This window comes from Miscanthus floridulus, chromosome 6 (genome assembly GCF_019320115.1).
Source record: "Miscanthus floridulus cultivar M001 chromosome 6, ASM1932011v1, whole genome shotgun sequence".
In the NCBI taxonomy this organism is placed as follows: domain Eukaryota; kingdom Viridiplantae; phylum Streptophyta; class Magnoliopsida; order Poales; family Poaceae; genus Miscanthus; species Miscanthus floridulus.
The window spans coordinates 21307209-21319968 of NC_089585.1; the positions used below are offsets into that span (position 1 = coordinate 21307209).

Genomic DNA, 12760 nt, shown 5'->3' on the forward strand with positions numbered 1-12760 from the left:
CGCGAGGTCGACTGACGATGGGCGACTCAATCCCGATCAGTGATCGAGCAAACCAAAAAGATACAGCAGCAACGGATCAGGTGTATCCCCGGCAACAGTGCACCTCAGCGCGGCTCGTCCCGGCTCGCGGCACGAGCTGCCGGAGTCGGACGGGGCGGGGCGCACGGAGGGTCGCGGTCACGCGAGGTCGCACGAGGATGACGCAGATTGGCCGGCTGCCACCATGGCGGCGCGGTGTTGGGGTCGATCTGCCCGAGCCACCACCACGGTGGCGCGGCATGGGGCGGCACCCAACATCCTCCATGGCGAGCGCGGAGAGGGCGGCGAGGTAGCGCGGCGCCGCGAGAAGACCCGATCTACCGCTTGACGACGACGAAGAGGGCGCGGGATCAATAGGATCCGGCGCCTAAAGAGATGGCGCTGCCCCCGGCGGAGATCGATTTCTCCCCAGGGACGCGTGGTGCGAAAGCGCCGGCGGCTAGGGTTAGGATCTAAACCTAGACGAATGATACCATGAAAAAAAATATAATTGATGGAGATTGTGTTATATTACATTAGGCCTCATGAACTGATTATACAGAGTAAATAGGACTAACCCTCACGTGGTTAGACAATGTGATACTATTCATGATGTGATACTATTCTTAGTCTAACAGTAACCACACACGCACGAGTCGCGTAGCTGAAAACTGAAACCGGAGGTCGTCCGACGCCGCGAGCTTTCACCCCGCGCCCATGGCTCTTCAACCGGAGACCTGGATGCTCTTCACCTCGGGCTTCTTGACCTCGGCCTTGGGCACGGTAACCGTGAGCACGCCATTCTCCAGCGCGGCCTTCACCTCCTCCGTCTTGGCGTCCTCCGGCAGGCGGAAGCGCCTCGTGAACTGGCCGCTGCTGCGCTCCACGCGGTGCCACTTGTCGTTCTTGTCCTCCTCCTCCCTGCTGCGCTGGCCGCTGATGACCAGCACGTTGCCGTCCTCCACCTCCACCTTGACCTCCTCCTTCTTCACGCCGGGGAGGTCGGCCTTGAACACGTGCGCCTCGGGCGTCTCCTTCCAGTCGATGCGGGCGTTGGCGAAGGCGTCGGTCCCGGAGTCGGAGGAGGAGGCAGACGGGACGATGGAGCGGAACATGTTGTCAAAGGGGTCCCAGAGGTCCATGGAGAAGGGGTCGAACACGTTGCTGCGCCTCACGAGCGACATTGCTGGTTTTGATTGCTAGCTGCTCGGGGCGTGCGAGTGCGAACTGGGAAGTGAGTCTGTGGATTGGAGGATTCCGCTGTGCGCTGCTTGGTCTGATTGCGATCTTTGCTCTGGATTGGGATGAGTTGTGGCCTACTGCGGTGACGTATTTATAGCATCGTCAAGAGCGGTCGCTGAATCGTCTGGAGTTCTCTGTGCTCTCCCCCTTCTTCTTTTGCTTTCCAGACGAGAGGTCGAGAGCTTTCTTCCCGTTGTCTCCATCTCTGTCGAGAAGGCCCCACATGGTTCCAGACCAGACTACGTGGTGCTCGCTGGGGTAAGGAGTATACAGTAACGACAACTGGACTAGGGCCCTCTCTTCATTGTGCTTGCAGAATTTATTTTCCCTGAATAATTTTGCTTCCAGGGACAGGTAACACGTTACCAGTGTGCCACATGTACTGCCCCGTAAAAAATTTGGAAAACCTACCGTCTGTTCGGCAGTCTTGAATTGGCTGGCTCCAGCCAGCCAAGCAGCTGCTTTCAGCAGCCAGCTAGCCCCCAACCAATTTAAATTGGCTGAATAGCCATTTAAAATTTAAACTTTTCTCCTCAACCAATTTCAGTTCTCTAAGTCCAACAAAACTACCAAACACTAACAAAAAAAAAATATGTAGCCATGGCCATGAATTTTAAACTATAACTTAGGTTCCAACGTGCACTGACACTAGTAAGATCCTTATAAAGACGATCGAATCAACTGATGAACTACACTTGTATTAATCATTTCTCATGGTATTTCAGTCCTCCTTGCTTTGAAAACCAGCTTGTTCTTTAGCCTCAACCGAGAACATCTTCCTGCCTTCTAAGAACTCCTAACAAATGAACAAAGAATCATCAACAATGGTCCAATCAAAGACAAAAGTCAATAACACTACGATGAACAGGGATCGAATAATTTTCTTCGATTCAGAGCAACAGCTACATACAAAAACAATCAAAAATCAAAAGAAGGCATCCAAGTTGTGTCATCCAGTTCTCGACCCCTACTATACATCTTCTAAGCAGGCATATCAACAACCTGTACAAAGGAAGTAACAGTAGGCCAATAATTATGTTTGTCTAAGTGTTCTTCACAGCTCAAATATAACAAATAAGTAAAAGTATAATGTGCATGCCTCAAACAAGAATAATGGACTGCCGCCACCAGAAATAGAATTTCACAGCTCAAATCTTTCAAGTACAATATAAAGTCATCAACAAAGAAGTGAGAGTAGAATAGAAAAAATGAAAAGAAAGGAAATCAAAATATGAGAGCCAGATAACCAACCTTAACCAGTTCCACCAGCAATAGAGTGGCAAAGGACAAAACCCTCAAGGCTATCACTTCCATCTGCTTCTCTGTCAACCATGTCCATGATATCATCAACAACTTGTTCATCCTATGAGAATATGAAAATGCATTTGACCATTTATTTCTAAAACGAGAAAAGGAACAATTAACCTAGTGACAAAACAATCAAGTCCATTGGCCCAGTTGTTCCCGGCACCACCACCGTGCTCAGCAACAAATATGTTCAAATGGTTGTACAGGTTCCTGTACTCGCTGTTCTGAATTCCATTGATCACTCTCAGCTCCAGGTCACTGAACGCTGACAACTCACTTTTATCTCGCATAGAAATTGCAAACATGTATGTACAGCTACAGGCTACATGAATGAATGATCTGGGTGTTGGGTCATTTTCATCCCACCCTCACACATAACTTCACAAAATAAACTTACCAGGTCAGTGACATATTCAACAGCAATGTCCTTCACTAGTGACTACAGTTCGTGGCTGCAAAAATCAAGAACACCACATATGAGCAAATAATAATGTCTTCTATTATCACTTACAATGTAAATTACTAATCTAAAATGTATTGGATAATTGATTGCAGTATAAACTTAATAAAATAACACAAGATTAAATTAAGGAACTAGAAAAAGGATGAAACAATCTTGGTCCATTCAGTTACTTACCTTGTACAGATAATACATGCATTTACTCAACAGGATCTGCTTCTAGTTCGTAGCTACCAAATGTCAGTCCATTACAAATACTCAACAAATGACACTCCATTTGTTCAATCCATACAACAAAAGATTACAACACCACTAGGGTTAACAAATCTTGGCCCACACATAATGCATTCATTAAATACCTAACTTAAATTCAAGTACTAAAGTAGGTTCATTATATCACCTTCCCTCAATCATATTCCACTCCACACTACAGCTGATATCAACTCCCTTACTGCAGTTGTTTGGGTTCCACTATTTAGAACCACCCACTCCGGCAGCTCATACGACGGTGCATTATGTCCATACTTACGCTGCCACAAATAATTATCCATTGCAAAACATGATATGATAATCATAGCCTGCTTTTTCCTCGCAAAGTAAGGAACCCGTTCAATAATATGCCACTGTTCTTTGAGCCCCCTAATCTTCTTTCAATTACATTGCGCAGCCTCGCGTGAATGTAGTTAAATTTCTCCCCGCGTTCTAACGTCTCCAACTCTACGCCCCTAAAGTCATTTATATGGTACCTTGTATTCCGGAAAGGAGTCATGTACCCTTGAGTCTCCATGTATCCCGCGTCTGCCAGGTAGTAGCGTCCTACAATAATTGAAATAATTCCACAATTAGTGCCAACAATGTCCTGCCAACTATCTACACACATACTGCATCAAAGATATTTGCAAGTCATCACGAACCTGTGGGTGGATGGGGGAACCATTCATCGGCCTGACAGTCTTTTAGGACCGCCATGTCATGACATGCTCCCGCCTTCCCGACACCCACATAGGTGAAGTGGCCATCCATATCCATAATGGCGCAAACATTAATTGAAGTTTCTCCTTTCCTATTGAAGAAGTCAGCTTTGGCTTCCTGATTAACTTCTACCTTTATGTGGGTACCATCTATAGCACCTATGCACCCATCAAACCATGGTGCATATTCAGCAAGTTTCTGGCTGACTCTTGGGTAGTTCCTATCTGCTGGAACTAGTATAGTCTGTGTCCATCTATACATAACCTCTGCTAGTGCAGTTACCTTCCTACTAACCGTATCTAACGACCTTTCAAATCTATCTTTGCATTCTCTACTAGCAGGCTGGTGTGCACAAGTCTAGACATACATTCCTAAAGCTTCAATGGAACTACACTTGTCTGTAGATGGCAGCCTAAATGGAAGCAACATGTTATGCAAATGCATGAAGGCATCACGGGACATACACAAATTGTCTATGCATTTTGTGGGGTCGTCAAGAGTAAGTTTCATCCATTGCGCGCCGGTGAGCTTGGGTATGGGACAAGGAGGATTTACCGTAGGACGTTGCTACGCCAGCATGCCTTTCAACCTTCTTAGCACCACAACTGCCTTCTCCAAGTTCACCATGCCTGGTCCTTCACTGGAAGTGTCGCTGTTGGATGGCTCCTCATTGCTGCTCATGCTGCAATATTGAAAAGGGCACAAACCAATAAGATGTGACATCATATATTGGCATGGTATTGTACCAGAAATAACAAAAAAGAATCACTTTCAATTACCTCAATACACGTGGAGGCACAACCAGTCAATTAACAAAATTTCTGCAGTCAATTAACGAAATATCTGGGACCCACCATCTCCTGCTGCCAAAGTTTACTATACATGCTCAAATAAAAAATTGACATCAAATAGAATGCAGATGGCGCTTCAACTAGAATGCTCACAGTACACCACACATTTAAGCGAACATAGTTCTCGACAACGGTCTTTATTACAACGAAGGCAAACAACATAATGTTGACAAGGTACATAAACAACTCAACATGCTCACGCTGGAAAACTAAACCAACTAAAGAAGCCACAGGAGGAAGTATGGTGATGATCACTTTGACTTGGAGAAAATGAAGTCCCACGAGACATTCACCCAGTTCAGCCGGCCCTCTTTTGGTTCCAAATCAAGAAAAGCCCGACGACGGATCCTGTTGCTGCAAAGATTAAGGGCTTGGGCAAAGACTACATCACTCTCACTGTAACCATCTTGCTTCAGAATCTGATTGACTTGGGCAATCTCCTCGGCATCAGTGGCTTGACAAGCCTTATTCCCCCTAGCATCCCTAATAATGTCGCTCAGGTCATCAAGGCAGTCATCAAGGGTTGGAGTCCTGCTACTCTTCTTACTATGAGGACTGTTAACGGAATGGTCCCTAGTGACTCTCTTAGAGGGCTGACCAACACTACATGGTTGTACAAGCTCATCGAACAAGGCTTGAGGAGTTTGAGGGCTGGCACTACTGGGTGTACGGTCAGGTTGATGTCCCCCTGTAGATACCAACTCGCCCCTATCACGTGGGGTGTGTCCCAAAATCAAGGGCAGTTGCTCAGAGCATGGTGGACGTCTGAACCTCTCACGAGCGGTTTGGCTACTTTCCTGCACGTGATCCAGGGATGACCATGTTAGTAGTCAGTTAGTGCGATCCTAAATGCTAAAAAAGAGTCAATGAAAAGGGTGTAGTTAGTACCCCTTTGCCTATGGCGTACCAACCGAGATCAGCTGTCACCTCTCCAGTCCGTGGGTCATGGCCAAGCCTAGTATGGATCTGTCCATCGCGCCAATTGAAATATGCCCTTTTCAGCTCGTTGTACTTGTTCTGGAGCTGTTTCTTGTTGTACCCGAGCCTTGTGGCCTAGTAAAAGGCATGATAGACATTTGTCCACCCAAGAGGGGTTGGGGTATTGTTGCCCCAGTGACATAGGTTTTTCTGCTGAGTGATTAGCTCAAGAAACAATGAGTAGGTTCTTTCATCCCAACTAGCATGGTCACGGTTCATCTCATGTAATGTGCGACATTCTGATGTATTATTGTCAAGGATGCTATGGAAAAGGAAAAAAGATGTTCCTAGCAGTAGGGTTTGGGGGAAGGAAAAGGGAACTTGCCTTTCCAAAATACTTGCGGCATTTTGAATGGAGGTTGTACTGCCTGGCTGCAGGTGGAGAGCACGATGAAGTCGATGACGCTGCCAGTGTGAGCAGCGTTTAGCACCAGCGGATGAAATGTTCCTGAATTTTCTGTAGCGTAAGAATAGAGCATAATGTTTAGGTTCAACAAAACATGATGCATGAACAGCAGGCGATAGTACTCTTAAAACCGTGTACCAAGTTGTGCATATGAACATTATAAATCATACAAGATTATTATTTGTAAACAAGGCAACAAGGACATATGAAATAGGTCGTTATCAAAATACAAATGGGGTACATACTCAAGAAAGCAATTACGACAGCTAAGTTTAAACAAATATAACAATTACAGAAGAGAGTAAGAGAAACCCACCACTAATGGTAGCATATTTCAAAGAAAGCTCAAATCAAAGGAAACACAGGACGGAACACGTCAACAATATGTTATGTATGATCAACAAAGTTATCTTGAACATAGATCTGAAATACGAACCTTCTCAGTGGGCGGATCGGAAACACCTGGAAGGAGCTGCCGGCGACTGGGTCGTGGCGGGGATGGGGGGTGGGGCGCGGGGAAACCTACAAGACAAGGTCGTGGGGCTCAGATCCGGTAGGGTGAGACTGCGGCGGTGTGGGATCTGGGGGGTACCTTGTTGGAGGCAGTCGGCGTCGATGGAGGTGGGTTTGAGGAGGGAGGCGCAGCTCATGGTCTCCGAGGCTGTCGATGGTGAGACTCGGCGACATGGCGTACAGAGGTGGTCACGACCGCCGAGACTCGCGCGCAGAGACGGGGACGAGCGGTGAGACTGCGGAGGAACCCTAGCCGCGTGAAGGGGAAAAGAGGAGGGAGAAAGGGGCACGCGCGCGCCTGGGCGTGGCTTATCAGCCAGCCGTTCGGCTGGGGCTGGGCTACCGAACGGCTGGGATGATAAGCCCAAGCACATCCAACCCAGCCAGCCAGTTCAGGCCTGCCAAACAGGCCGCTAGTTTTCCAAAAAGTAATTTAACTAAGTTTATAGAAAAAAATACTATTAACATCTATATCTTAAGTATATTTTTATATAAAAATATATTTTATGATTAACATGGTGATACTTATTATGCATATAAATATTAGTATTTTTATGTTTAAGATTGTTATACTCCTCGTGAATGAGATTTTTATTTTTATGGATCAGATCATCAGAATGTGTACATGCATGACGACATGTGGGTTTGAACGGTTAATCATTGGAGGCTATAACATTGAACTTTAAGTATCAATAAAAAAGTTTTAAAATCTGGTGATATTATGCAAAAAAAAATTAAAACAACACATATGTCTTACAAGAGGCAACAATCCAATTTCTTATGTAATGTAGCAATACCACAAATCTAAAATTACAAACAAGCATAAATGGAAATGGCATCAAAATTGTCGAATTCTATTAATAATAAAGCTCCACCCATTGTAACGACTCAGTGTGCATTTGACCATAAATAACATGGTCATCAGTAGCATTGCACAAAATGCATATTAACAAAACATATGTGTTAGGTAGTCCTGAAGCCAACAATTTCGTACCTGACAGATGGTCTGGCTGATCCATCAAACGGTTCGGCGGCTGCTTTGACAATTTATCAGAGTTGTGTTTTGTGGGACGGTCTGGAAGGGACACTAGATGGCCCGCCAGAACAATTCGACAACAACACAATTTGTGAGGTGTCTATTTCCCTCACTTTGTAGTCCCATCTCTTAGCACAAGTGGCACCAACTCACAACAATAGCACTATAATAACTCTCACTCTTTCTCCACACACAAATCCTCCTCTCTCTAGCATGAACCAAGAAAAGTGAGGAAAACCCAAAGAAGAAGAAGAAAAGGGAAGAGAAGGAGGAGCTTGAAAGTGCTACAACAATATCCCCAAGCATCCCCAAGAAGTGCTCTCACCCTCTAGCTTGTGGGGGAACAACGGGCAAGAAGAGGAGGCAAGGGAGAAGGAACCATCTACATGGGTTATACCTAAAATGAAGGCAAAGATTTCTTTGATACCTATTCATCTGTCACTAGATTGACCACCATTCGAGAACTACTTGTTTTCCTTTGCTGCCTCTTACGGTCTTCCTGTTCATCAAATGGGTGTTAAGAGAACTTTCCTTAATGGAGAGTTGGATGATGAAACCCATGGCTCTGCCCGATAGGTTGGTAGCAAAAGATGAAGAGAGCAAGGTATCTAAGTTACTAAAATCTTTGTATGACCTGAAATAATAACCTAAGCAATGGCATGAGAAGTTTGACAAAACTCTAACTTCGGCGAGCTTTGCCATTGATGGGGTTGGTAGATGTGTGTACTATCGTCGTGGTGGAGGGAAGGAGTTATACTATGTTTGTATGCGGACAACATTATAATATTTGGTACAAACATTAATATCAATGAGGTCAAGTCATTTTTCAAAGATTTTTTTTATATGAAAGAAATGAGATGGGCTGATGCAAATCTAAACATCAACCTAATTAAGGGTCTGTTTGGTTTAGTTGTGAGCTGTGGAAAAGTTCTTATGAGCTACAACAAAAGTTGTTGTGAGCTATGTGTTGTGGAAAAGCTATAAGTTGTTTGGTTGAAACAACAATGAAACCTACATACACACACTCCCTCTCTCCCTTGAAACAATTATGAAACATCTCTCTATTTCTTCCCATTTGAAAAAGCAGAAATCCAAAAAAAGGTACAAGGTGGTGCAAAAATTGTACTATGTGAAAGTAGCAACTTCTAGTTCTACTCGTTGTCACACCCAATTTTAAGGATAAAATTGAATACACAAAACTCGTGTGTGCCCAGAGATCAATCACACACACAAGTTGATAAATTACATAAAGTATTATCACGGTGTCCTTACATCAGATCCATAATATAACTTAATCTTACATCACACAACGGAAAATAAAAAGATAACTCTCTCATGGGGCTTCATCACAGGAAAGGTCAACTGGTTGACCATAAGCCTAAAAATCCTTAGGGAATTCCTCATACCCGTTGTCATCTGTTACCCATCCGAGATTTTTATCAAAATAAAGAAAATAAACAAGCGTAAGTACTTCCTGTACTTAACAAGTTAACATGGGGTTATGAAGCTCAAAAAGGTTGACACTGGTTTACTGTAGTTAGCATTTTTAATAAGACAAGCTTTTATTATCAGGTATTATCAAATTATGCTTAAGCTCCCATTTCATCCCATAAGAACATATATCAGGGTCAAGTGTATCATATATCATCATAGAACATCTTAAATGATCATCAACAAGTAACCAGTTATTCTGTGAGTTTTCCGGGCCGCTCGTGACCGTGAGCACGGCTGTTATAACAGTTTGTTACCCTTTGTAGAGGTGGTGCACATTCACCACGAGTCGTGATTCCCATATGCCCGGGTTAATTACTCCCATGTCACTGCCAAGGTGAGCGGGCAGGGTACACTATAAAGCCATTTCATAGGTTTCTCTAACAAGTTAGGGCCGCTAGGTTTCCTCGATAGGCAGATGTAGGAACCCCCCTTTTCTATGGCACATATCCATCGCGGCTATACACATAGGAACAGAGGCAGCCCTATACCCAATGTGGCAAGCCCCTTTTACGCCATAAAGGTAACCTCTAACTAGCTAGAAAAGGTCCTATTACTGAGCTAAAGTCAGAGCCATATGACTCTCCCGGTTGCAAAGTCAGTCCCAGCTTTTGCCGACAGATAAGTCCTTATGGAGGACCGGGAGCAACATGATCAAAAGTCATTTGCACCTTCGCCCTATGGAACAGTTGTTATAAATCATGTTATACTTTTAGTTCCATAGAACCATTCATCATCGTATAGATCATGTTCAGTTAGAGCACTAGCAATCTACCCATATGCAATTAACCCATAGGAGTCAAGGGAATAAGTCATCAATGACTAGAATGTTCTTATGGTTACCAAAATTAGACACATGCACATGAGTAAATGATTAAAGTGAATAGGACATCAAGGTAAGCCCATGCTATACTTGCCTCGGTTCACAAACTCTTGCTGGTCCTACTGGTCGTCGAAGAATTCTTGGTCTCCAACGTTCTCCTCACCGTCTGAACGCGACCTACACGGCAACATACAACATTCCAAAGGCATTCATGCAAAGCAAACATTCCTATAATTAGAACAGTATACCAACAGTATAGAAAACAAGATAAAATGTTTGTGAAAATAATCTACGTCTCGCTACGATCATGTCAACGCGAAGTTCACGAAAAATAGAGCTAAAATGCGAAAGTTATGATTTAAACGGGATTTCCTATAGCAATATATGTAATTAAAACTAATCATGAAATTTAAAAGTTACAAACTTGATTAACAATGGTACTAACACGTAGATTATGAAATTACGAAGCTAACGCAATTTGAACGGACCATTTCGGAGCTAAAACGACGATTTTATAAGCAAAACAGTACAAATGGCATTTCTGTAAATACTGAAAACGTACTTTGAACTAAAACAGTTAACTTTACGCTTTCAAAACGAGAAAGCATACACGGGGAAATACGCTAAGGACGGCGGGTTCTATTACATGAAAACAGAGGGGCTCTTTAGAAATTCTACCCGCGAAGGGGTATCGGCCATAGAGAGCAGTTGATCAGACGATGGAGGGCTCAGATTAGATGTGGGGGGAGGGGGAGAGAAGGAGACACCGGCGGGGAACAGTGCAGCCGCGGAGGCTCTCCATGGCTGGTGGCGTGGAGCACTTCGGCGAGCACGGTACGGGGGCTAGGGGCCACGGTTCGAAGAACCGAGGGCACCGGGGTTAGTGGGGGAGCAGGGAATCTTGGCCAGGCCTAAGCGGTGGCCGGAGAACGCGGCCGAGGCGGCGGTCGCCATGGCCGGTGAGCAAGAGCTTCCCGGGCACACGCGAAACAGCCATACAAGCCACCAAATGCCAAGGGAAAAGGTCGAGGAGAGAGAGGGGAGTAAGGAGATTCTTACCATGGGGAAAACAAGGTCGGAGATGGCTCGGGGTCGGTGGCTCGCGCATGGCGGATCCCGGCGTTCTTCGGCGGTTGCGGCTTCGGCTTCGCTCGACGAGTGAGCGAGGGAAAATGGGGGAAGCAGCAGAGAGGACGGCAATGGGTCAGGGCCTCCTTTTTGTAGAGGTCGAGGCACGGGGAGACGCTCCCACGACACAAGGACGTCTCGGCGGCAGTTGTGCTTGACCGAGCGCGGCGGTTGTGGGAGGAAGGGGAACGCGCTGACGGGCGGGGCCAGGCAGTCAGCGACTGAGCGCGGGGAAGGGTGCGGCGGTTGCTGCGGTGCTGGGCCGCGTAGGCCGTTGCGGAGCACAAGGGGAAAACCGAGCTGGGCCAGCGGGCCGGCGGGAGTGGGAGCTAGGCTGCGCGGCTGCTCGGGCCGAAAACAGAGGAGGGGGAAGAGAAAAGTAATTTCTTTTTTTTCTTTTTCCAAATTAAATTTCCAAAAGCATTTTCAATTCAAATTTCAATTCTCTTTGAAATTTTTGATCAATACCAAACATTCACAAAATAATATGCAGTGACATGAATGCACATACATGTTACTATTTTATGATAAATTTTAAATTCATGAGAAATTTATTTATTTCTACATTTCATGAGCACAAAATACAGATTTAAATCATTTTAAACCTATTTTCCAAAAGAGGCAAATTTTGGGTGTTACACTCGTTTGGTTGGTGTTGTGCTTTTTGACAGCATAAGTACTTTTCAGAAGTTGAACCATTGCAATCTCACAATGTTGAAAATGTCTTGAACTCATTTGGCTTTATGGATATCAAGGCTTCTCTAGCACCTTACGGTCCTAGTAAGACACTTCAAAAGAACAAAAGAATAGTAAGAGACCAATTGTGGGACTCTTAGATTATCGGTTCCCTCATGTACTTAGCTAGCACACCAGGAGTAGACATCCTTTTATTGTGAGCAAATTAAGTAGATTTATGATGATCATTGGGATGCATTTGAGAGGGTCTTGTGCTATCTTAAGGGTACCATTAGTTATGTGATTCACTATTTAGGGGGACCCAGCTATGCTTGAAGAATATAATTAATAGTTCAATCTAGATATCTAATGTTGATGAGCTTTACGTCAGAAGTCGGTATGTGTTTACTCTTGGTGGTGGTGCAACATCTTGGAGGTCATGCAAATAGTCCATTTTGATGAGCTCAACCATGGAAGAACTTATTGCTTTGGATGCAGCTATTGCAGAGACATAATGGCTACATGAACTCTTGAAGGACTTGCATGTCGTTGAAAAATTAATACCGACTATGCTTATAAACTGTGGCAAACAAATTCTTATTTTAAAGGTGAACAATGCTAAGGATAATGTTAAGCCATCAAGACACACAAAATACACTTGAAGTTTGTCAGGAAATTTTAAAACTTTGGAGTGATAGCTATTGCTTTATATTCAAATAGACAAAAACCTGGCAGATCCCATTACAAAAAGGCTATCTCGGAATGTGATAGAAAATTCATCGAGGGAGGTGGGTATGATACCCAAGTGAGTTTTACCATATTGGTAACCTAACCCATTTTTTATCAGAGATCCTGTGAC

The 12760-nt window shown here is 44.5% G+C and overlaps 1 protein-coding gene across 1 annotated transcript; it reads right to left on the minus strand.

The window, feature by feature from the left end:
- Positions 1 to 600: 600 nt before the first annotated feature.
- LOC136461840 (16.9 kDa class I heat shock protein 1-like) lies at positions 601 to 1338 on the minus strand. The gene has a single exon (XM_066461163.1). The coding sequence runs from the start codon at positions 1200 to 1202 to the stop codon at positions 744 to 746; it is 459 nt and encodes a 152-aa protein (XP_066317260.1). The 5' UTR covers positions 1203 to 1338; the 3' UTR covers positions 601 to 743.
- Between the last annotated feature and the right edge of the window lie 11422 nt (positions 1339 to 12760).

Coding starts and splice junctions, on each gene's coding strand:
- LOC136461840 (XM_066461163.1), bottom strand. CDS start 1,202: ATGTCGCTCGTGAGGCGCAGCAACGTGTTCGACCCCTTCTCCATGGAC.